This window comes from Balaenoptera physalus, assembly GCF_965194825.1.
Source record: "Balaenoptera physalus genome assembly, chromosome: 15".
NCBI lineage: Eukaryota > Metazoa > Chordata > Mammalia > Artiodactyla > Balaenopteridae > Balaenoptera > Balaenoptera physalus.
The window spans coordinates 78,823,781-78,848,957 of record NC_138894.1 but is presented as its reverse complement, the minus strand read 5'-3'; the positions used below and the strand labels follow the sequence as shown (position 1 = coordinate 78,848,957).

The window sequence follows — 25,177 nt, the reverse complement described above, 5'->3', positions numbered from 1 at the left end:
GATTGTTTCTTTTTTTCATGAAATGTGAGCCTCTACATATTTGGAGAATTTACAGAACATTAGCAGTTATCTTTATTACTTCCATTTTTGTTAAGGATCATGTCTAAGAAAATTAATGCACATATAAGTTACTCAAAAGTAGTACTTCATTACTTACATGCTCAAGCTTTATATTTATCGATGATACATGCTGCTGTTAAACCCTTTACTTTCCTCAGAAATTACTTCCCCACTGAAGATCAGCTGATTGGATTGACTACACTTAATAAGAAAATAGAAAAAGGCAGATCAGGAGAGACAGTCCCTTCTGGTTTTCCTTCCCAAAGTGAGTATATAGAATGTCCTACTAATCTTTCACCTACAATATAATGCCACTGAGAAGTGATTCATGATGAAATTGAACAAGAATAAGATGGCTTTTTGTGAAATTTCTAATTGGCCTTTAAAACCAGTGCCTCCCGGGGCTTCCCTGGTGGCGCAGTGGTTGAGAATCTGCCTGCTAATGCAGGGGACACGGGTTCAAGCCCTGGTCTGGGAGGATCCCACATGCCGCGGAGCAACTAGGCCCGTGAGCCACAACTACTGAGCCTGCGCGTCTGGAGCCTGTGCTCCGCAATAAGAGAGGCCGCGATAGTGAGAGGCCTGCACACCACGATGAAGAGTGGCCCCCGCTTGCCACAACTAGAGAAAGCCCTCGCACAGAAACGAAGACCCAACACAGCCAAAAATAAATAAATAAATAAATAAAAATTTTTAAAAAACAAAAAACAAAAAACCAGTGCCTCTGGAAACTGAGTGGCTTAACTTGGAAAGTAGACAGATGGGAAAGGTCAATGAGCAGGAAGACCTTCCTCTAACAGAACAAATGTCCTACCAGGAATTTTCCTCATACCTGAAGAGCCAGCCCTGCTCAGTTCTGCTTTGTTTGTTTTCAAATCTAAAGTAATTTAGCATACACCTGCCTGTACTAAATTTTAGGCTGCATATTTCCTATTCATTGTCCTTTTTAACTTGCAAACTTTTATAAAATAGGTATTAATTTTTTAAAATTAGCTTTTCTTTTTAACATTCTTCTGATGTTAGCAATTGTGTTTTAAATGATAATTACTTAGTAAGCTAGACTTTTAAAGTTCAATCAAAACCAGCTGGGAAAAAGGCTCTACATAAAAAATGCTCTGTTTAAAGACTCATGCACGTCTAAGCCTCGGCTTTAAAATTTCATCCTACCTTCTCTTGAAAACTTTTTTAAAGCTTTTTAAGAACATTTTCACGTGTATGTGAAAGTAGAAAGATTAGTATAATGGACTAGTTCTAGGTTTTTAAGTCAGCCTTTGATATGTAATTTTTCTAACCCCAGATGAAAAGGTGACTTCAGTCACTCTTTCCACATCAAAAAGTAAGTTGTAGTTAGTCTTGGGAATCTTTAGACTTAAGGGTTTGTCTTTTAAAACATTGCACAATAGCTACTTTAAAGAATGAATGTTTTTAATGTAATAGTAATAACAACATATATATTTTCAGTCAACAGGTATTCATTTAATACCTACTATTTCCCAGGCACTATTCCAGTCACTGGGGCTACATCCATGAAGAAAATGAAAATCCTTGCCCTCATGGAGCTTGCATTCTAATGAAGGTTGACTGACAAATGAACAAAATATGTGGTGTGCCAGAAGATTAGTGCTATGAAGAAGAATTAAGTAGGGAAGGAGGGATAGAGAACACTACTGGAGGAGAGTGGTTGCAGTTTAAAACAGGAAAGTCAGGTCTTCAGAGAAGGGGACATTTGAGTGAAAATATGGAGAAAGAGCTTTCTAGGTGGAGGTGCAAAAGTCTTGAGGCTGGAGCATAGTGAATGCAGAGAATTGTAGGAGATGAAGTCAAAGAGGTAATGAGGGCCAGGATGGTGTAGGGCCCTGTAGACCAATGTAAGAACTTTGGCTTTTACTCTTGAGATGGCGAGCCATTGGAGGATTTTAAGCAGGGGAGTGACCTGATCTTACTTGGGTTTTGGAAGGATCACTCGGGATTTTTTTGTTGAAAATAGTTGTGGAGAAGGCAAATGCAGAAGCAGGTAGACCTGTAGGAGCCTATTGTAATAGTACAGCCGAGAGAAGATGAGTTGGACCAGAATTGTAGCAGTGGAAATTGTGAGAAGTGGTGAGGTTCTGGATGTATTTTGAAAGTAGATACAACAGTATTTGCCGACATATCAGATGTGGAGTGAGAGAAGAATCAAAAACAACTCCAAGGTTTTTGGCCTGAGCAACTGGAAGGATGGAATTTCCATTAACAGAGATGGGGAAAAGAGGCAGGTTTAATTTATTTTCTGTCATGATAAGTTTGAGATTCCTATTAGACGTCCAAGAGGAGGAGATGTCAAATCTATTGGATACAGAGGTGGCTGAAATTTGGGGCTAAAGATACAAATTTGGAAGTCATCAGTATATAAATTGGCTTTTAAAGCTATGAGACTGAAAGGTAACTGGAACCCAGGTCTCTTAACTAGGCCATCTCCCTCACATTAAGTAATCATGCCAAAGTAGGGTTTATTCCAGGAACAAAGATGGTTCAGTATTTGAAGTCTTACACTGCAATTCACCACAGTAACAATGGAGAAAACCCATATGATCATCTCAGTAAATGCAAAAAAAAAACATATTAATTTTTTAGATTTAGCAAACCAGTGGCAGAAGGGAGCTTCCTTAATCTGATACAAAGAATTTGCTGAAACTTTCAACGAATTAACATACCTAACAGTGAATATTTAAAAGCATTCCCATTGCAGTCAATAATAGCAAGTCAGGGATACCTATAAACACTGCTAGTATTGTACTACAGGTCCTAGCCAGTGCAAGGACCTGAATTGACATCTCCATAATGCAATAAAATGAGAAAAAACATTGAGTATAATGATTGCATTGAAAGAGACTAAATTGTCTGTGGTGGTGATAGGTATATAGTGCTTTTGTAGGGTACTGTTTAAATTGATCCTTAAATTTGAATTGATTAATTCCTGTTAGGAATTATTCACAGATAAGGAAACTGAAACAAAATTGCTTAGCCATTAAGTAGCAGAGTTCAGCCTTAATCTCAAGTCTTCTGGGACTGTCACCTGCCTTGCTCTTTCTGTTTATACCACAAGGAAGTAACACCATATTTCTTATGGCTCAATTTTCATTTTGTAACCACATCATCAGTCTTGTGCCTTGATTATTTCACACAGCTTCCTTACTGATGTCCCAACTTTCCTCCCCATTCCCAGCAAATACATCTTGTACCTGTTGCCAGAACAGTCTTCCTCTTGGATCATTAGTAATTCTTCAGAATTCCTTACATCCAATGCTGGGGAGGAGGTGGAATGCCTTAGCCCCACTTCTTCCTTACAGAGTGAGTTTAATAAACATAATGCTCCTATGGAGTCTATTGTTCCACCCCTTGTTCTTCTTCATGCAGTTTGAATGAATAGCCTAGTTGGTGGCTGATTGCTTTTGGTCCATGTTTCTCATTTGGGTGGAACTAATCAAAGTTTGATAGATTGAATGTGGGGGATTTATTCTCTCTCTCTCTCTTCTCCATGTGACCAGTAGGAAGGAGCAACTTTCGTGAGTATCAGGACAGGAAATTAGCAAGCCCATTCAGGCTATCACATAAAGCTCTATCATCTAACCTATTGATAATAAAAGTGATATTTTGTTTCATCACCTGCTTTTTATCTTATTTCTCAAAAACCTAGGTTCAGAACTTGGGTGCCACTTTTTTGGCCCTTGCAAAGCCCCCAAAGCTAAAACTTAGGCCAGCTTTTAAGACCTACCATATCTAGATCTCAAAGTAGAGGAGAAGCTGGGGCTGTGCTAACTTGACCCCAGAGGACAGCTAAAACTTGTGAGGTCATGGTAGCCGAGGGCAGTGATTCGTGGTTCTCAGCCATTTTTCCACACTAACACCTTCTCGTCAGTAACAGTGGTTCACCACTGCCATTATTCTCAACCAGGAAGCAGTGCACACCCGTAGGATGGCATCTCAGAACCTGTGGGGAAGATATGTTGATGAAACAACAATACAATGAAACTTTAACACGCCCCTCTAGGGGCGCCCTCTGCATTCTGCCAGCCCCATGAGAAGCAATGACCTAGGTGTTGATCCTCAGCTTTACAAGTTCAAAAGCTCAATTTTGTCAGCTCATCCACTTATAATTGGTCCCTACGGTATTGAGTCACACAGCTCATAGTCACAGGAGACTGATTTATAATCCAGAATGTCAATTAACCAATTTAAAATGGAAGATACAGCTTCCCAGCGTTTGAACTACTCGTGACCCCTTTTCAAACCACTCTCTAACTAGTATCTAGATGACTGAAAATCAGATGAGTAACCAGCTATGAGAGGTTAAGAGAAAATTGGACTGACAAAAGACCTGACTTTCAATCCCAGTCCTGCCACTGACTTTGATCTTGGGCAAGTCAAAGCCTTTCTGAATCAGTAACCTTGAGACAAGTCTGCCTGCATCACAAAACTGTCAGGATTGATTAACACATATGGAAGCACTTTGTTCATAATAAAATATTTTTTCACATGTAAGAAACTTACCAAAGCATAGGAGACTCCTTTTCAAGGATTTGTCACCTATTCTAGGTCTTGCAGCACAGACTTTGCTCCATTGGAGGATCCGTTTTTTTGTAAATTTGGTATACAAGGCCAGATACAGTGTACTTAGTGCCAGATTCTTACTCTCCATCTTGACTCCTTCCTGTAAGCACATCATACGCTATCCTAATGTGTTGATTCTAAATCACACACATTTATGGTACACTTTTTAGGTTGCCTGCCTCCTGGGACCAGGCTGCTTCTAGATAACACCAGAGTTTCCGATTCAGTAGGTCTGGGGTAGGGCCTGAGAATTTATATTTCTAACAAGTACGCAAGTGATGCTGATCTAGGGAACTATGCTTTGAGAACAGCTGATCTAGTTCAGATGATGATGAGCTTAGCTGATTCTAATAAGAAAATCTGCCACTTCCCTGCTACTGTCTTGTTCTCACTTGGGTCAGCACATGAGTGCCTGTCCTTTCCTCACTTGGGTAGAAATTTATGCTATTTGTGCTCCCTGCTTTAGGGATTTACCAGAGCTGTTATTTCCCAGCTGTGTAGACACTCATCTCTCTCTGACTTTCTCACTGTCTTACTGCAGAATTTGAATTCTAAAAAGTACATTAAAAAAAAAATACAGTGTCATTTGGAAACATTTTCCTAATTGTCTTGAATGGAAGTAGCAGGGAGTGGATGGCATCACTCCCTAGCACAAAAGGAATTAGACTGGCTTACGTGACTCATGGCTTTCCCTTAAGGAAAGCTCCTTAAGGGCCATGTCTTATATTTTTATGCTCAGGTTCCAGCACCAAGTGCCCCGGCATTGTTCCAAGGGATTTGTACATACTGACACATCTAATCCACATAGCACTCCTGTAAATCCCTGTTGTACAGATGAAGGTCCTGGGGCTCAGGGAACTTGAGTGACTTGCCCAAGTTCACACAGCTGAAATATTCGAGAGTCAGGATTTGGGCTCAAGCAGTTTGCTACCAGAGTCTGAACTTTAACCACTATGTTATGCCATGTAATACAGTGCTCAGTAAGTTTGTTCAGTGTTATGAAAGGCTATGTGCTTCCCGCTTCGTAGAAGAAAATTAAGTCAACAGGTATTTCTTCCACTATAAACTTATGTATATTCATACCTTTTCCCCACTTCCTTTCCTCTCGTCTCAGAAAAGGTTTCTCTCTCTCTCTCTGTTCAAGGCCTGTCCTTCCTTATGCCCTTGACCCTACCTCTTCTCATTTTTTCCTGAACTTCTGTTATCAGTTATTCCATTTAGTAACTTCAATCTCTCTTCTCCTTCTCCTCCTTCTCACCTATTAACTTGCTCAAGCGTCTAAGAAAATTCCCCTTTGGGACCCAGCATTCACCTTTCCAGCCCCCATTGTCCTCTCTCCTCCCATTCAAGCTTCTTAAAATAGTCCCCACCTCTTACCCCCCCTCCCATTCTTGTCGATAGGTTCCAATCTGATTCCCACCTCATATACTATTTAAACTGCTTTCACCAAGTTAATCAACATATTCCCAATTGCTAAATGTTTTCATTTCTTACTTAGTGAAATTCTGTGCTGCCCTTGATTGCTCTCTACCCCTTGAGACTCTATTCACTTTGGTTCCTGGGGTTGGTTCTGCCCTCAGCACTCTACCAATTCTCCCTGGGAGACCCTATCAACTCTCCTAGTTTCAAGTGACCATCTCTTATAAAGGAAAATCTTCCTATCTAGTAGCTTGGCAGTCTTGGTATCTAGAGGGTGGGGGGAAGTGTACCCATTTTACCTTGTGCATTTCTCTCTGTATTAATATCTATATATCTGTCTTCTCACTAGATTCTTAACTACCTGAGGGCAAAAACTTCTATTCATCTTTGCATCCTCAGCTCTTAGTACAGCCTGCCACAGTAGACATGCAACAGATATCTGTTGAACAAATGACCCTTTATAAACTTTGCTTCACAGATGTCCAAACAATTTCAGTAGATGTCTCCAAATGTTTATAGAAATGTTTTAAGCACTCAACAGTGTTACAATACATGTTCAGAGAAGGGAGCTATCATTTTTGGCTGCGTAAGACTTTGTGACAGTGATAGCACTTGAGCCACAAAGTTTCAGTCCAGAGGCAGGAAAGGGAGGGGGAGAGTACTAACATTCGACTCCCAGGCCAGAGACTGGAGGGCAGCGACTGGAGTCTTCATTTATACCTCAAGTTTGGATAAGGGAATAGAAGATTCACCTAAAAAGGTAGGTAGGAAATATAAACGTGGAGGGCCTGAGGGCTAAGCTAAGGAATCTTGACTTTATTCCTGGGCAAGTTGGAGCCTATAGTGAAAAGGGTGCTCAGTGATCCTATCAATATACGAAGCTGGTGGCAGAATGTTTGCTGCCTTGTAACCAGGATAACGCTAGGCGAGCAGACCAGTGGGACACTCGTGAGCAAAATGAGAGCCTGATTCAGGGTGGTGGCACTGGAAACTATAAGAAAATAGATGTAGTACTTGACATATTTTATTAAATCAAATAAATTTTAACATCTTTGAAATGAAATTACATGTCAACTCAATTAGCAGCATTTCTTCTTTCTTAACAACACGTAAAATAATGGTGTATCATCTTAAAGTTGATGGTGTCCAAGATTCAATGATTACAATACCTGGATGTGAGTAAGAAATAGGGAATTCAAAGGAAAAGTTTTAAACCTGGGTAATTGGAAGAACTCTATTATTCCTAGCAAAAAAAGTAAGGGTATTTCCTTGATCCCTATATAGGAGTCTAACCAAATCTTCTATTTGAGCAATGACGCATAGATGATGATAATGCTACTCTCCTACTTTCCCCATCTGAACTTATAAATAATTAAAAAGACTTATTAATGACAACTTTAATATGAACATGTTTTGACCCTCAAGAAACTGTCATAATTTAAAGGGAAGGGAATTGCCACTGAAAGGAGTACACGGTGCTTAGGGATGGACGGTGTGCAGTTTCTGGATCAAGCTGATATTCAAACATATCAAAGCAATTGATAACTTCAGTCATTTGAACAGTCGGAACTTCTTCAAATACTGGTTCACTTCTTCCTTGGGGTAGGGACGGAGTGCAATGCAAGTGGGGATGTTCTCTGGCTGCTCCACCCACAGCTTGTGGTCAATGTTCTTCTGTTGCAGCGTCTCTGCCAGCAACTTTAAGGTGGTCTCATCTGGGGCCTACAAGGAGCAGAACACAGACTGAAAAGCCCATTTAGTAAGTAAGTGACAAAAGGCAAAGGACAAAAAAAAAAGTATGGAGGGGGGCTCCTCTTAACTGAAACTGGAGGAACAACTCTACCAAAGAAGGAACTGTAGAGCAAGTCTCTAGAAACAACAGCTTCATTGCTCCATTTGCCATTCACTCTCTGAAGGGGTGGGAGTGGGGGTGGGAATGCATTGTCAGTAATTATGCTCTACACATTTTCTAGTTCTGGTGCCTAAACAGCATCCCTAATCCCTCGGCCAGCTCTGACTTTAAGAGCTGACTACTGGAAGGATTTCTAAAATCACATCACCTCCACCTCCCTCCTACTTCCACCCTAGTCCACACAAACCTAGAAGGCTTTTCTTTCCACCAGGATAGTTCCCAGTTTTTAACTCAAGGGTGGGCAAACTATTCTCTAGTGTCCTTCTGAAATTGTTTCTCATCATCTTTATCACCCGTGCTGAATCCCATTACAGGAAATAGTATAGCTATCACTCAGAAAATAAAGATACTTAGTGTGTTATGTTGCATAAGGTATATTTTTTTGCCTATGAAGGCAGAAGCCACTAAGATAACTAGAGGTTTGTCTTATCAAATTAGAGGATGCTGGGATTGCCACTCAATCTACTGAGTCCTTTGGGCATGCTGAAGAAGAATGCATTGACTTCCCCTCCCTCCTTCTTCAGCACCAGGAGCAGCACAGTACAAGTTAGAGTGAGTCCAAACCCTTGCTCTACCACTTACTGATTTGTGTGCTCTTTGATAAGTTATGTGACTTAGCTGAACCTTTGTGTCCCCGTTGTAAAATGGGATGATAATGCTTCCTAGTAGTAGTGAGATTCAGTGAAATCAGGCTCAGATCTGTGCCTGACACACAGCATCCAGTAAATGGAGTTAATCTTGGCACTGTCTTATATTTTATTGGTCTTTATGGCTACAGCACCACCTTTATTTAATCAGTGGTGACTCCTACGTCCCTTTCTTGAGTCATAGCTAACAACAGAATCATGAGATGTCTTTTAAACTCAGAGGAGTCACTTAATCTCTGTGGGCTTCAGATGTCTCATCTGAGAAAAGGGGTAAATATTTTATCTGCCTGAAAGCAAGGGAGTGGGGGATGTCTGAACTACATGATTTCTTGAAGCCTTCCTATAAAATCCTATAAAAAGAATCTAAAGGAAAAGCTATCTGTTTCTTTTCTGCCTACTTATAGATTCTCAAGACATTTTCCTACAGGTTACAGTTTAATGTTTCATTACCCAACAGCAATTTTTCTCTTGAAAAATGATCTGCTTTTGCCAGCTGGCCAAGAAGGAATTACCCAACCCCTCCACCCCAGGTTTATTTATTAAAATAAATAAATTTTATAATGAGAAGAAAATTGCTTTAAAATGAAAGCAATATTTTTTTCATTATAAAATGTGTGCTTAATGTAGGAAACTAAAAAAAAATAGAGAAGCATTACAAAATAACCAAAATTCCACTACCCACTCACTACTTAATATTTGGATATATTTTCTTAGTTCTTACTTTCAAAATCTGGATCACTTTGTATGTAGAATATATAGTTCAATTAGAATCGCATCATGAGCACTCTTCCATGTCAGGTAAATATGCTCCAAAAACATGATTTATGCTAGTTTCGTAATAATCCATTATAAGAGCATAAGTTTAGACAATTCATCGTACTGGAAATTTAGTGATTTCCACTTTTTTTACTATTATAAAATGCTCCTATCCTTGTACAACGCTCTTTGGGTGCATCTTGCTATTTTCTTAGGATACATTTCTAGAGGCAGAACTGACAGAAGGTAAGGGTAAGATCTGTTTGGCTATCTGTAAAAAGAACCATACCTCTGATGCTAGGTTCAAATTATACTAGGGTTCACATTTATTTTCAAATAATTTGGCGTCAGAACCAGGTAAATGCTCCAGTTTGACTTCACTTGCAATAAGGAACCCCGCGTCCTTACCCTTCAGTATCGGTTTTGCGAAGAGGGTTAAGGACAGTACTTTTCTGCGCAGCCATTAAAAGGCCGGCGCAGTGCACAGGTAGAAAGGCGGGTGTCGCTCCACCAGCCTCCGCCCTCACAGGCATCTGTATAAGAGGGACGCAGGTAAGACAGAAGGGGTGCGGGAAGCGTTTATAACAGGCCCGATGTCCACTTGTCACACCGTCAGGCCCCACCCAGTCAAGGTAAGGCTCCCTGGGCTCAAGCCCCAGAACCCTTACCAAAACTTAGAAGTCAAACACCCCTCACCACTAACGCCACACCCACTCCATGAAGTTAGGCCCTCCGACTCAAGACCACACCCTCTTCCGGTCTCGATATCCTCAGGGCCCCTCCCCCTCCGCCCGGGCCTCACCTCGAGGACGACTTTGCGCATGCGCCCCAGCTCCCGGAGGTAAGCGGCCGTGTGCGGGTGGTCCTGGTGAATGTGCAAGGCCGCGGTGGCTGCGTGACAAGCCTGTGCTACCAGTGCGCCCGCTGGCCAGGAAAACGGCGCCTGTGATAGATCCTTTCGTAACACCAGGTACTGTACCAGGATCTGCGGCTCTGCGCCAGCGACCGCCATCTCCCCGCACAACTGAAAGGCCAGGCCTATCCCCCGATGCATGCCGGGATCAGGGAGGGGCCCTGAGCGCTGCCATGTTTTTATACGGTGGGAGTGCAAAGCACGCTGGGACCGGTTGGCTTGGATTTGAAGGCAAGCGGGAACTCTAGGCCCTGGCCTGAGTGAGCCAGAGGAGAGGAGGTAAGGGAAAGTAAGACCCAGTGGCGGAAGGGACCGTGACAGGGTGGAAGGCTGAGCGGCATTTTTACAGCTCCTTCCGTGTGCAAGGAAGCCCGGAGGAACCAGAGGCGCCGCGCCTTGGGAGCGCGCAGGGGCGGGGAGGTAGGCGTGGACACCGCCGACTCGGACCCGGGCAGCGGACCGGGCGGGTCAGGGAAGGGGAGTCCTAGCGACGACACTTGGGGTGTCCGGGGCGCACGGGTGCGTACCTGCGTTGCGTGTGCCTGCCCTCTAGGTTTGTCTGAATGTGAACCGATTCTTGCCATTTTATTTTGTCCCCAAGGACAGCCCTATTACTGGTGCTTGGACAGCTTTCTAGCAAGTCTCTTGGAAATCTGAGGAGGAGATGGAGCTGGCGAATACTCTAAGTCAAGACGGCGAGTCCAGAAGAGGTATTCAAAGGGTCGCCTTTCCCCCCTTACTACTGCTGCCCAAACAACGCGCAGGTTGAAAGCCCTTTCCTCCCCTAACCGATGTGTGATCTGTCCTGTTTGGGAGCAGGATGGTGAAAGGAACTAACATTGAAGACTTAAAGGGACAGGCAGCTAAGATCATTGGAGCAGGAAAAATTACTTCACATATTCTAGGCTCTTATCCCTTTTTAGACCAATAGGTTGCATTCCCAGTATGCTAAGCGTTCATATTCAGAGCTACAGTTCTACCCAATGAGCTTTCTTTACTCCTCCCAGGATTTGGGGGGAGCCATTTATGCATTACTCCCATGGAAGAGGCAGTGACTGGTATTGGTCAGACCTGGGTTGGAGTACTGGCTCTGCCATTATAAATACTGTGGCCTTGGGCAAGTTATTTTACTTTTCTCTGCCTCAGTTTTTTCGTGTGGAAAATGGAGATGAATAATAGCATTGTGCTGGTGGCTGTGGAAATTAGATAAGTAATTCTTTTAATGCTTTTCAAGTGAAGCATTTAGCACATGCCTAATGCATAGGAAATATTAAATGCTTTAATTGTTTGCATGCTTTGCAAGTAAAGGATCTAGCACAAGTGTCTCTTTTTTTAATACATTTATTTATTTAGTTTTGGCTGTGTTGGGTTTTCGTTGCTGCACGCGGGCTTTATCTAGTTGCGGTGTGCGGGCTTCTTATGCGGTGGCTTCTCTTGTTGTGGAGCGCGGGCTCAATAGTTGTGGCGCACGGGCTTAGTTGCTCTGTGGCATGTGGGATCTTACCGGACCAGGGCTTGAACCTGTGTCCCCTGCATTGGCAGGCAGGTTCTTAACCACTGTGCCACCAAGGAAGCCCCACAAGTGTCTTAATATGTAGGAAATGTGTACAAATGCTTCATTGCTAGAGTTGATTAGCATTATGAAACTATGACCTTTACTATATTGGTCTTTAGTCAGTCTCTTAGGATCTGAGATTGCCTCTGAATTTCTATCTGTTGGTGAGCTTGTTTTCCTGTCTGATACCCAGTAATATTGGTGGACAGTTCCTTTCAGTGTGTGCCTTTATAGTCCTATGCTCCTAATACTTTTCAGAGCTTCAGAGTACTTACTCAAGCCTCTGTGGATGTCTAAATCTAGTTATGCATTAGCACTTTGGGAAAACATGCGTTAAACCCCAAAAAACAATTCTGCATTAAAAAAAACAATTTCTGAGAGAGTCAGTGAATTTGGTGACCCTGTTTTCCTCTGGGTCACTATTTTCATAGATAACTGAGATCAGCCATATTCAGATGATGCCCTTTTTGAACAGTGTCTTGGTCAGGGACTGCTTGTTAGGTCAGTGTTCGGCCTAAGAGGTTGCTGATCATTGACTTCTGTTGTCAGCTCCTCTTTTATAAATTGTTGGCAACATCTCCAGTTTAGCTGACCACAGAGTTCTGGAAAAAGGGTCACCCTCTGTTCTTCCCTGAAGTGCTTCCTGTTCCTGGGGTTAGAAATCCTTAGCTTCTTGTGAAATTCGTTTTTTACTTCCCTCAGGTGTTTTAGCTCACTTGGAAAGACTAGAGACTCAAGTGAGCAGATGCCGTAAAAAACTGGAAGAGCCACAGAGCGCACAGGCAGTGGAAAGTGCTCTTGGAACCAGGATTCATGAATTGAGACGTCTGCGAGATAAGCTGAGGGCTGAAGTGAAACAACATCAAGCTAGAGTGAGTAGAAGGGTGATTGACGTTGGCAGGCTTTCCTAGAGTGTAAAAAACAAACATGATCTGGGAATTAGCAAATTTGTGTAATATGTTTTACCTGTGGTCTTACTGGATGGATTTCAGTCCTTGATCCCTCAAGTGATCAAACCTGTAGAGTCGGCTAATGTCAATACCAGCTAACAGTTGGCAGACATTACTGATGGGCCAGGCGAATTCTTCATAATAGTCTCTTAAACCTGCCCTCATAGACATGAGCCTGTTACCTTAATCTCAGCCAGACTTGAGTCATTGGTACTTTTGTCATTAGCACCATCTTTCTATAACCCAACCTGAAACCTCACAGTAGACTTTGACTTTTCCCTCTTTTCAGCTTTCTCTCTAGCCCAGGTTCAGTTAGTAAAACCTGTCAAATTCTTCTTTAGATTGTCTTTGTGCCCCTCCCCCACCCCCTGCTGTAGAGCACGTATTATCCACATGGGTCCTAAATATTTACCAGGTGATACAGATGGCGGGATTATTGCAGCAGTCTACTAGTTCGTTTTTTTCTGGTATTTATACTTCTCTGATAAATTCCGCACAGCCAAGAAAATCTTCATAAAACACTACATTTTTCATTAAATTACAAGTTTCCTTGCTCAAAGTGTCAGTAATTATTCATTGCTCCTGGGTTAAGGTCAGCCTTCTTTTTCTTGTCTTCCCTCCCTCTCTTCCTTTTCCCCCTTTCCTCCATTGCTTCTCTTCCTCCCTCCCCCCTTCCTTTTTTATTAAAGAAAAAATATATATATATGTATGTATACACATACCCATATATGTGTATATATGTTGTGCACAAATCTGAAGATCCTTTTACAGAACGAACACACCCTGGGAAGTACCACACAGATCAAGTGTAGACTACCACCAGTACCCCAGAAGTCTCCCTTAAATCCTCCTAGTCATTTCCCTCAAGGTAACTGCTATTCTGGTTTCTGTTACTATACATTGGTTTTACTTGTTACTGAGCTTTATATAAATTTAAAAAGTATAAACTCTGTTATGTCGGGCTGCTTTTGCTGAATGTTATCTCTGTGAGGTTCATCCATATTGGTACATGCTGTGGTCATTCTTTCATATTGCTATATAATTATTCCGTTTAAGAAATATCCCACAATTTATTTACTTATTGTACTTATTGGTGACATTTGGGTTATTTGGGTTGTTTCACTTTGGGGCTATTGAGAATAATGCTGCTGTGAACATTCTTGTTCCTGTCTTTTGATGTAAAAATATATACTTTTCTATTGAATTGCTGGGTCACAGGGTATGCAGATTATCTTTAGTAAATACTATCGAACAGTATTTGAAAGTTATTGTACCAATTTTACATTCCCAGCAACAGTGTATAAGGTTTCCATTGTTCTGCATCTTTACCGATACTTGGTGTTGTCAGTTTTAGAAATTTGTCATTCTAGAGTGTGAGAGTAAATCATTGTGGATTAATTCATGTTCACCTAATGACTGATGATTTTAAGTACCTGTTTGGACACTTGAAAATCTTCTCTTGTGAACTTATTAAGATTTTTGCAGAATTTTTATTGGGTTGTATATCTTTTATTGTAGAATTCTTTACACATTTTGGATATGAGTTCTTTGTTGTGTATCTGTGTTCCAGATCTTCTTTTAAAGACCTGGCTTGCCTTTTCACTCTCTAATGATGTGATGAGAAGAAAGTCTTCGTTTTAATGAAGTTTGATTTAGGAATCTAACTTTATGCTTACCGTTCTTGTTTCCTTTTAATCTTTGCCTAACTTTGAGAACATGAAGATATTCTGTGTTATTTTCTAAAAGCTTTATTTTACTTTTTATTTTTAGAATTACAGTCCCTCTGAAATTGATTTTTGTGTATGGTGTGAAATAGAGGTCATACTTCTTTTGTTTTTTTCCATATGGATATCCAGTTCATCCAGTACTACTTCTTGAAGACCACTCTTTTCCCATTGTATGGCAGTGGATCTTTGGGTCCACTCTGGGCCCGTTTCTGGGTTCTGTTCTGTGCCATTGGTCTGTTTGTCTTTGTGCTAGTACCAGAGGTTTATTACTGAAAGTTTTGATACCTATAGCTTAGGTCTTCTTCAGAATTATCTTGGCTATTGTTGGCCCCTCGAATTTCACATAAATTTGGGAATCGGCTATCAATTTCCAAAAAGAAACCTCCTGTAGCTTTGATTGGAATTGCACTGAATCTATATATTGATTTGGAGAGGATTGAAATCTTTATAGTATTGCGTCTTCCAGTCAGTGTACATGGCATATCTTCTAGCTTCTTGGGATGAACACTTATTGTTTTTTAAGTCTTTTTTTCTCCTGTATGTGTTTAAGTTTATAAATTTCTCTCTAAGCATGGAATCTTAGTCCATATAGGCCACAATAACAAAAATACCATAAACTGGATGACTTATAAGCAACAAATATTTATTTTTTACAGTTTTAGATGCTGGGAAGTCCAGGATCATGGCACCAGCAAATTCAGTGTCTGAGGACTTAACTACCTCTTTGATTGTGGTCTCACTGTAACCTCACATGGTGGAAGAGGCATGCTAGCTCTTTGGCATCTCTTTTATAAGGGCACTAATCCCATTCATGAGGGCTCCCCCATCATGACCTAATCACCTCCCAAAGGCCCCACCTCCAAATACCATCACATTGGGCTTTAGGTTAGGTTTCAACATGAAGTTTGAGGGACACAAACATTCAGTTCATAGCACATGGCTTTAGCTATATCCCACAAGTTTTGGTATATCATGTTTTCATTATCATTTCAATTCAAAATATTTTTGATTTCCATTGTAATATCTTCTTTGTCCCATAGGTTTGTTTTAGAAATATATTGCTTAATTTCCAAAAATTGGGGGATTTGTTAGTAATTTTTTTAGTTACTGATTTATAGCTTAATTCCATTGTGATCAAAGAACATGATCCAGCATGTGGTCAATTTTGATAAATGTTCCATGTGCATTAAATGTGGGTTTTGCATTTTTGGGTACTGTATTCTCTCTATCAAATAGACCAAATATGTTCATCATGATGTTCAGATATTTTATATCCTCACTAATTTACTTGTCAACTTGTTTTATCAGTTACTGGGATAAATGTGTTGAAATCTCCTGCTGTAATTGTGGATTTGTACATTTTTTTCCCTTTCATTCCATTTTGCTGTATAGTAGGTACAAACAAATTTAGGATTGTTATATCTTCCTGGTTGACTTAACTTTTATCATTATGAAATGTTCCCTTTTCTTTTAGTTAAACTTCTTAAAGTCAACTTTGTCAAATATTAGTATCACTACAACAGCTCTTGTTCTTGTAAGTATCAATAGCATATAGTTAGACATTTTTAATCCAGCCTGGCAGTCTTTGTCTTTTAATTAAAGTATTTAGTCCATGAAGTTTTAATATGATTACTAACATATCTGGATCTCAGTCTACCATGTTATTATTTATTATCTTATTTGTTCTTTGTTTCTCTTTTGTCCTTTCTTTCCACCTTTTGGATTGATCTTTTTTTATTATTCCACTTCTCTAATTATACATACTTTTAGCATTCTTTTAGTGGTTATCCTCCAGAAAACATGCTTTTTTGTCTTACTTTAGATTAGTACTTGTACCACTTTCTGGATAATTACAGAACCTTCTAGCATCTTTTCTCTCCCACACATGCAACCTTTCATGTTATTATTGTCATATGTTAATTCCACATATACTTAAAACTGTATGAAACACTTTTGTTTGTATAGTCACTATGCCTTTAGAGTTACATATATATATTTATCTTTTTCAGTGCTCTTTATTACTTAATGCATTTCCAAATTTTCATCTGGGATTATTTTCCTTCAGTGTAAGTAGTTCCTTTTGGTACTACTTTCAGTGTAAATTTGCTGGAAATAAATTCTCTATTTTTGTTTGTCTGAAAACACCATATTTCACTATATTTTTCATGTTTAAAGGGGTATTTTTGCTCGGTATAGAATTATAGATTGAAATTTATTTTCTTTCATACTTTAAATACGTTTTTCCATTGTCTTCTAGTTCCATAGTTTCTGTCAGATGTTATTATTTATTATTTGCATGTAGTGTGTCTTTTGTTTGCATGTAGTGTGTCTTTTTCCCTCTGGCTGCTTTATGGTTCTGTCTTTGGGTTTTAGCAGTTTTATGTCATAATGTGGCTAGGATTGGTTTTCTTTCTTCATCCAGCTTGGTGTTTGTAGCATTTCTTAATTACTTGCTGTTTTTCATTTATTTGGAAAATTTGGCCAGTATCTTCCAAATAATGCATCTGCCTCATTCTTTCCTTTATTTCTGGGGCTCCCATGTGTGGAGTTCTTGTTTTGTTTTTACTGTGACCTATGTCTTATATCTTTAATCTAGATAAGAAAATATACCTATTTTCTACTTTTTTTATGTGTCCAGTCAGCTTTTAAACCTGTTGAATTCCTGATTTTGGTTATTGTATTTTTTGGATTTAGGATTTTCATCTGACTCTTTTTAATAGATTCCAGCCCTTTGGTGTGAGTTCTCCATCTTTTAACCTATTTTAATGACTATGCCTGATAACTCAAATAGCTGAATCCCTTTGGATCTGCTTCTGTTGTCTTCTTTTTCCTCCTGGTTTTCAGCCATCTGTTCCTCTTCCCTGATACGCTTCATGATTTTTTTTTTTCAGTGATGGGTATTGTATGAAAAAATATAGGGATTCTGAACTATGTTCTCTTCCTCCAGAAAGAATTTCATTTTTTTTCTGACAGGCAGATAGCATATGGGCGTATCACCTTAATCCAGTTGAGGTAGTCTGTTTCTGGTTTGCGCTTACTCCTAGGGTGTAGTCCTTTGGTGGGGGGCAGGGGGACCTCACTTGAAAGCTTGGCTGTGTTGGGAACAGATCTGTCAAGATCCCTCTTCTTTGGCAGGCCCTGATCTCCAGAATTTCTGCTTAGCTTTTTAACTTTCAGGAGCTTCTTTCTGTTTTGGTTTCTAAGTACCCAGTCACACATAGGCAGTTTAGGATTTGGCAAATGCCTGGAGGGCAAGTTGTATGCAGAATGTTGGGTTCCCTTTTCTATAGTTTGACCCACAGCAAGGCTGCTCTGGTAACCTTGATCTCCAGTTCCTGTTTCCCTGGCATGGTGAGACTGCTACAGAATTTAGCCTGCAGCTTTCTATTTGGCCTGCATGCCTTGTGATAAAAATCAGCAAATGCTCTGAGGGGGAAAACCTCAGGAAATCCCAGCTAACTTCAGAGCATTTATCTTTAGTCTTCAATCTGGCTATTTTGGTGATTCTCCAGTGCCTTCAGGCCATTTTCTGTTTGTTTACTTGCATGATTGCTTATTCCTCTTTGGTATTTGATCCAGCTTGTGTAGTTGTCTCAGAGGGAGAGTTAGTCCAATACCTCCTACTGGGCCGTAGCTCACAGCGTGTGGCTTAGGGTCGGTATTTCTCATCCTGGCACTTGAAAACCTGCACAGTCTGACCCAAACCAACTTTCCCAGCCTTGCCTCTTCGCAGCTGTTTTTGCTTACCCTAGACTTTCCTCACATCCTTTTCTTTCTCCTCTCACAGTACTCTCCATGCCAACCAAATTCATTGTTGTCCAGGCCAGCACAATTTCTACTTCTGATTCCTAGCACTGTAACCCACAAGATTCTTCCTCTGCTATGAATTCATAGCACCAGGTGGCTGGCCACTGTAGCATTTCTTGATTGATTATATAATAAAAAAAATTCTGCATTTAAATTTTTTCCAGGTAGGTGAGGGCATGGGCCTTCTATTATGCCCCTTTGTACCCAGTTTGATCTGCTACATATCTCGCAGGTTAAAGCATCTACTACCAATGTAGAACCGGACCAAACATTAGAGATTACTGAGCAAGAAATTTTGAAGAGAAAACGGGAAAACGTGAAAGCCATTCTGCAGGCATATCGTTTTACAGGTATAGTTTTTTTTCTGACCTGTTTCAGTCTGGGTCTCTTGTCTCTAGTGAGTTAGTTTGCAAGATGTGTTATAAGTCCTGGACTTACTTCATGAACATTGACTTTTGTCCCCTTCAATATACACACACAAAGCTGGCATGCTATTCATAGGCAACTTTACCTACAAGAGTGGCCTCTTTGTGCAGCATAAGGTTGATGGGTGGCTGGCTTAGACTGTTCATTTTTAGCAGTTTGACATGTGCTAGACGGTGTGCTAGAACTTCCTTTACTGCTGGCTTGCTTTTTGCCACTGGTCAAATAGTTTGAACCCCTCAAGTCTCTGTTTCACCATTAAAATGAGGATTTATTTACCTATTATCTGTATCATAAGAGGATTGTGGGAAGACGTGGGGACTACCATAAATTATTTGACACTCAGGAAAAAAGGAGCATAGGTAAATTGAAAAGTTCAAAATCTCTTCCTCAGTAATTTAATATTTAGGATGCTTTTTCTTTCCCACCATTCTTCTGTGGTTTTATCAACTCAAACTCAAAGTGAGCCAGAGTCAGTGAGAAGAAAGAGTCTGTTGTCGTTCATTCAACGAGCATGTGAGCGAGCCCATGATGTGTGTAACTAGGCAGTGCTGAGGGGACCGGGATGCACAGATGAACAGGATACTGCCTTTGCCTGACATCTCTTAAGGTGTCGTCTTTCTTGTCTCAGGGATCAGCGGGAAACTGACCAGCCGAGGAGTCTGTGTCTGCATCGGCACTGCTTTTGAGGGGGATCTGCTGGATTCCTATTTTGTGGACCTTGTCATGCAGAAACCACCTCAGATACATCACCATTCGATTCCAGTCTTCATTCCCCTAGAGGAGATAGCTGCAAAATACTTACAGACTAATATTCAGCACTTCCTGTTCACTCTCTGCGAGTACCTGAATGCTTACTCTGGGAGGAAGTACCAGGCAGATCGACTTCAGGTATCTGCGATCTTACAAAGCATTTTGTGAGCCCGGATAAGCTTAAAAGGAAAAAAAGGGACATGTTCTTTTGTACTTTCAAATGTTTCATAACTCTGAGCTGGAAGTTTGACCGCTGTCCTTCTAATGCTTGTTTCTTATTAATATACAAGCTGTTTTCCACCTTCTCTTCTGTTGAAACTCTGGATGATGTGGAAGCATGCATACCAGTTAAGGGATTATTCACTCACGAATGGTGATTCTCAAGCTTTTGTACCTGACCCTTCCTTCGCCTCACAAAGTGGTAGGGTACAGTTGCTATACTTTTAATTCAACAGGAATTTATAGAGTACCTACTATGTGCCGGGTGTCTTGCTGAACCTTGGGTATAGGTGCAAAGCAGAATAATGGTTTCTTGAAATACCACAGAGGAATACTCTCCATCTTTGCCTAAGCTCTGGCTTACCTTCTATTTAGGGTTGCAGTTGAGCTTAGGTTTGAGGTAAAAAGGAAAAAAAAAGGTAGACAGGTAATGAATGCAAAAAGGGAATAAGTGACTCTTAAAGTAAGTGACTCTTATAAGGCGTTTCCCTCTTTATGCATTTGGAATGACGCTGAAGCTCCTGGGTGTCAGATAAACTTAAAATTGATACGTAGCCTGGTTGTCAGATAAACTTAAATTGGTACGTGAATGTAGACATGAAGCACCTCAGCCATATGGTTGTCAATGCAGTTCTTGGCAGAAATAGTATCTCCTCTGTATCCCCAGCCCCTGGCCATTTACTTCGACTCTAGGCTGCTACCAGTTCTTAATTATCTTATAAATCTCTGTCATTTGTCCTTTTTTCAGGCCTTTCTCTGTCCTTCATTTATTTCTCTGAGATTTAATTAATAGGCCCTGTTTTTGGTAGACATGTTTGAAGCGTCATAACCACTCACTGCCTTTGGAGTTGTAATTGTCATATACTTTGTGTCTCTTTTGATCCTCACCCCCATTAGAGTGACTTTGCAGCCTTTCTGGCTGGGCCCTTGCAGAGAAACTCACTGTGCAACTTGCTGTCATTTACTTACAAAGCAGAGCCGGAAGGCCAGTCCTTCCCATTTTGTGCTAGACTGCTGTATAAGGACCTCACGACAACTCTTCCAACTGATGTCACTGTTACTTATCAAGGTAAGGGGAAGGATACCTCCAGGAAGAAATTATAATATGCCTGGGTTACTTAGGTTGATTGAAACAGGGTGAAATAGCCTACATCAGTTGGGCCTCTTGAGACACTTTCTTCTGTTTATGTACTATGAACAGAAAAATATGAAGACAGATACCAAGAATATCTTCCTTGTTTCTACCAAATTTTCTTCTCCTCTTTGTAAGTAGTAAACATAATTATCCTAGTTTTCCTTTCTCCTTTGCTCCATCCAACTCCGCCAGAGTTCTTTCAGCTTATGATTTGTTTTCATTGGAGACCCCTCTTAGAGAGACAGCTAATGAGGCTGTGTCATAGGGTCACTGTGGTGGAGAGAGCCAAGACTCGCTTCACTGTGAAACCAAGTAGACATGGCAAGTCAGCATATACTTAGCTCTCCAGAGACTCTTCTCTAAATGAAAACTTTTCAGGGATGGCTGAGACATTTGCTGTGACTTTGTTTTCATTAAATGTACCATAGTACATGGGTGATAATGAGAAAAAGGATAAAATGTTTTTAGGAGGCAGAAATTTTGAAGCTGCCACAGGTTTCACATCATAGGCTTTAGATTTCTCTGGGCAGAGTTTCTGGTCTCAAAATTTCATTGGACCAGTAAGGGGCAGGCCTCTCTCAGCTCCAGACTAAATTAAAAAAAAGTTACATGGGTCCAGAATATTAGTGATCCAAGTTCTGATTCCTACCGTTGCACTAAATGAGATTGATAGGTTCTATCTTTTTTTAGGGACGGATGCATTATCCACCACACGGGAAGAACAGCGAGCAGCCCATGAAAATCTGTTTTTTACAAAGCCCCTACATCAAGTGTTTACTTCATTTGCAAGCAAAGGAGACAAGTTGGATATGAGCCTGGTCTCCTAGAATATTATTTTCATTGGGAACACATCAGAAGTGAGTAAACTAGTACTGACCACAGTTGCAAGCAAGGTCCTGGGAACTGAAAACTGTTGAAAGGCTCAGACTCCTTGCCTGGGGACCGTCCTTGCAATGAGAACAGACACCCACCTCATCAGCATGGTTAGGGACAAGTTTGAGTCTGTAGACCCTGGCATTTTCGGACAGTTCTCCATGATTGCCTGGTCGTTTGTTACAGTGCTCAAGAGTATCTCTTGAGATATTGATTTGATCATACATTTTAGCTGAAAATCAGAGTGGTCTGTGGGGTAATAGAGGGCGTTTTATGAAAAAGGGAGTATGTACCATTCAATTGAAGAGTATTTCTAGCTTTTATGATACCTTCAAGTAATTTTGCCTTACTTTCCTTATCTGCGACTTTTGAAAAGAAAGTTCTTAGAACACTCTAGGTTCATGATACGACATGAATCATATAGTTAAGAAGGGACGTGTGTTTAATCTTTGGTTTGGAACGGAATATTCTAGGTCACTGCTTTACAAAGAATATGGCACGAGAAGGTACTATGGATAAAATAATCGGGGTTCCATGTATCTAGTGTCGTTTCCTAGAACATGTTAGTAGAGCACAGAGTGTATTAAGCTCAGCGGTAAGAAAGCATGATCAGAAGTCTCCTCATAACTTGATCACTGCAGAGGGAAGCGGACCCCCCTCCTTTGTCTCTTCCCTCCCCTGCAGGCTCCAGGCCCTGGCTGCACACGTGTCTTCCTCATCTCCTAGTCCAGGTAGGGTACCACTTCTTGTAACCATGGCCTCTGCTCTGCTGGTGCTCTTTGTTCCTTGTCTTGAGAGTATACGCAGGGCTAGTGCTCGGATGTAAAAACCTGTCATCGTGCCATTTTAATTCCTGTCCCGTTTCCCGCCCCACCCCCCCAGTCACAAATAGGAGTCATTACCACCCGTACTGCCCAAGGCCAAGACCTGATGGCCACGCAGCAACCTGCAGGTGTGGCAGCCCCAGCTAACTCTGGGAGGAGTGCAGGGGAATGGTCAAGCCAGCTTGGACCACCATTTAGAAAGAAGCAGCTTAAGAAGAGAGCAAGGTCCTAGTTTAAGCTGTTGCCTTCCAGGCACATGGTGAGGACAGTGTGGGAAGGAGCAAAGCACTTCTCAGATGAGGCTGTTGACAGAATGTTCCCAGTGATCACATTCAAGTTGAATAAAGCTTTTAATAAAACAGTCTTGTTCTTTATCAATACCTGTAAATTCTCTTTTAAAGCAGTAGCAAACGCGACTGTAGCAAGAGCTCAAAAGGCAAGGCAATATCGGAAAGTGTTTTTTAACAGAAAGTTAAAAATATAAATGTAGAAGATCTGTTTATATATTTTTCTTTCAGAAATAAAGTCCCTTTCCCTCCCTCCCTCCCACCAGGTAAAAGGAAATATTGCACTTTCTGCTCTCATGACTAAGGTGACTGGGGTTCTAGAAGAACCTTTCAAGATTATCAGGACGAGGCCCATTTTTCACGTAACTCGGACCACAGAGGGAAGCAGGTCTTCAGAGTGAAAAGCGCTGCTTCCAAGTTCTAGCTGGGGGGCAGAGCAGCTGCCAGCCCGCATGGTAAACAGAGCTGCGCCACCTGTGCTCCCCGCCGGGCACGAAGGCAGCAGCCTTGTTCCTCCTCTGGTACATTCCTGCTCACGGCGGCCATGGCCTCTCTGGGGGAAGGAGGGCTGGTCGGAACTAGGGCTCTGGAAGGATTATTCCAGTACTATGCCTAAGAGCCCTACTCTCTGGGGAAGCTACAGGCACACCAAGGAAGAGTATGGCCACCCTCAGAGCTCACACATCCATAAACAAATGAAGGCTTGAGATTTTTAAACCTAAAGTCTATGTGAGTGTGCACTTCAACAGCTTGGGAATGTTGGGACTTGGTCATTTGTCCTTTCCCAAGTCCTTTCTTTGATTCCAAAAAATAAACTCTCCCTCCCGTGTGGACTCTCGTGGCGTTCGAGGCCATTCAGGAGTTGTCTACTACCTGGTGGGGCAGTGTAACCGAGGAGCCATTAGGGAACGTGGCTGGCTTCTCTCGCCCCTTCAAGAAGAAGGTTAGCAGCTCCCCCTTCCCTTTCACAAAGATGGGCCCTCTCCTCACAAAGCGGAAGCCGTACTCTCGAAGGATGACTTGAGTTTCTTCCACCACCTGTAGAGGGAGAACCGAGAGCTTGGGCTTAGAGAGTGAACCTGGGCTGAGGGGCCCGGTGGTACCCACGCAGGGTCCCCATCCACAGGCTTACAGCGCTCTTCCCCTGCCCCTTCCAGCCTGTGTACCGGTTGGGGCGGTGGGGTTTGCCTGGCCCGCCCCTCTCCCAAAGGTAACCTTTGTGCTCACTCTCCTAGGAGGTCAGCCACAGGTCACCTTGTTTGGCAACTTGTATGCCTGCTTTTCTGTCCCCTTTGCCCTTCTTGTGGAGCTTTCCTACCAGAGCCAGTGATACAGGTCAGGGTGGTTTTGGGGGGAGCTGTTGGAGGCCCAGGGTGTCAACTGGTTGGTTCACACCAAGAGGCAGGACATCCTTATCTAGAACTTAAACCTACATTTTGCAAATGGGGTTGAAGTATTTTCTCCGTTTTACTGAGGCATCTCTTCCCACCCTTGCCCTTGATCTCAGCATTGCCAACTTTAATGTTCTGGGCCAACAGAAAGGAGGCAGTAGTGCCCTGCAAAACATGCATTATCCCGATTCCACTCCCTGGATCTGAGCACACGGTCGGCTCTGTTGCTGGACGTACCTGAATGTTGCCCATGACCCCTGTGGACTCCATCCTGCTGGCTACGTTGACTGTATTGCCCCAGATGTCATAGTGTGGCTTCCGGGCTCCGATGACGCCAGCCAGTACCCCTCCTTTGTTCATGCCTGAGGTAGAGGCACAAAATTCAGCACAGCCCCATCTCAGAAGCCACCAACTCTTCTCACGGAATTTGCCACCTGGCTCCAACCACAAAGCTCCTAGTTATGTAACATCTCGTCAAGCCTAAGTTACCAGAGGACAGAAATCACGTGTCCTACTCACCCTCCTCACTCTGTGCTCAGTAAATGTCAGCCACCCCAATATACTAACTCATTTAGTACAGAAGTTGCCAGTTTCTCTCTTGACACACCTGGTACTTCAAGTCTCCTGTGACCCTGCCCAGGATCGAGACCCCCTTCCCAGTAGTGGGTGGCAGGTGACATGAATCCTAACAGGCTGGACTGAGGTGAACAAGCGCCTCAGGCACAGAAGAGTCCCTGGAAAGGTAGACAAACTCAAGTCCCAGGTGGATTCAGAAGGAAGGCCATCATCGCAAACAGCATGGGACAGGGATGGCTGACCATTTCATCGCACTTTCGGTTTGATCATCAACCTGAAGACCCTTAAGGTCCCTTCCAGCTCAATGAGTATGACCCTCCCCAGCCAAAACGCCTAGGGTCTTTCTAAGCCCCGTCCTCC

General features: G+C 41.8%; 3 protein-coding genes across 13 annotated transcripts in view; 1 reads left to right on the top strand and 2 right to left on the bottom strand.

Annotated features, from left to right (window-relative positions):
• Positions 1-7,077: 7,077 nt before the first annotated feature.
• Positions 7,078-10,552, bottom strand: PTRHD1 (peptidyl-tRNA hydrolase domain containing 1). Its single transcript, XM_082427532.1, has 2 exons — positions 10,187-10,552; positions 7,078-7,791 (listed from the first exon to the last, which is right to left on the bottom strand). Exons 1-2 carry the CDS (start codon positions 10,436-10,438, stop codon positions 7,621-7,623), a joined length of 423 nt encoding a protein of 140 aa, XP_082283658.1. The 5' UTR covers positions 10,439-10,552; the 3' UTR covers positions 7,078-7,620.
• Positions 10,219-23,687, top strand: CENPO (centromere protein O). 7 transcript variants are annotated; one of them, XM_082427495.1, is made up of 8 exons: positions 10,437-10,576; positions 10,899-11,007; positions 12,555-12,724; positions 18,569-18,686; positions 19,391-19,650; positions 20,629-20,800; positions 21,557-21,723; positions 23,117-23,687. In XM_082427495.1, the coding sequence occupies exons 2-7, from the start codon at positions 10,962-10,964 to the stop codon at positions 21,691-21,693; spliced, it is 903 nt and encodes a 300-aa protein (XP_082283621.1). In that variant the 5' UTR covers positions 10,437-10,576; positions 10,899-10,961; the 3' UTR covers positions 21,694-21,723; positions 23,117-23,687. The 7 variants fall into 7 exon arrangements, with proteins under 7 accessions (XP_082283623.1, XP_082283621.1, XP_082283624.1 ...); XM_082427498.1 differs by having other exon boundaries at positions 23,082-23,687; XM_082427496.1 differs by lacking the exon at positions 23,117-23,687 and adding an exon at positions 22,381-22,941.
• An 18-nt stretch (positions 23,688-23,705) lies between these two features.
• ADCY3 (adenylate cyclase 3) overlaps positions 23,706-25,177 on the bottom strand; it is a gene marked incomplete at its 3' end in the record, with an annotated part of 89,809 nt that continues 88,337 nt past the window's right edge. For 4 of the 5 annotated variants that reach the window (XM_082427442.1, XM_082427441.1, XM_082427439.1 and 1 more), the window contains exon 21: positions 23,895-24,603. In XM_082427442.1, the coding sequence (XP_082283568.1) occupies positions 24,263-24,603 (341 nt within the window). The other variant, XM_082427443.1, reaches the window with a different exon arrangement.

Bases quoted from the DNA above. Each gene is read 5' to 3' on its own strand.
- PTRHD1 (XM_082427532.1), bottom strand. From the start codon at position 10,438: ATGCATCGGGGGATAGGCCTGGCCTTTCAGTTGTGCGGGGAGATGGCG. The intron at 7,792-10,186 runs GTGAGGCCCGGG...TGCTCCTTGTAG, and splicing joins TGCGCAAAGTCGTCCTCGAG to GCCCCAGATGAGACCACCTT.
- CENPO (XM_082427495.1), top strand. From the start codon at position 10,962: ATGGAGCTGGCGAATACTCTAAGTCAAGACGGCGAGTCCAGAAGAG. The intron at 12,725-18,568 runs GTGAGTAGAAGG...CATATCTCGCAG, and splicing joins TGAAACAACATCAAGCTAGA to GTTAAAGCATCTACTACCAA. The intron at 18,687-19,390 runs GTATAGTTTTTT...TTCTTGTCTCAG, and splicing joins GCAGGCATATCGTTTTACAG to GGATCAGCGGGAAACTGACC.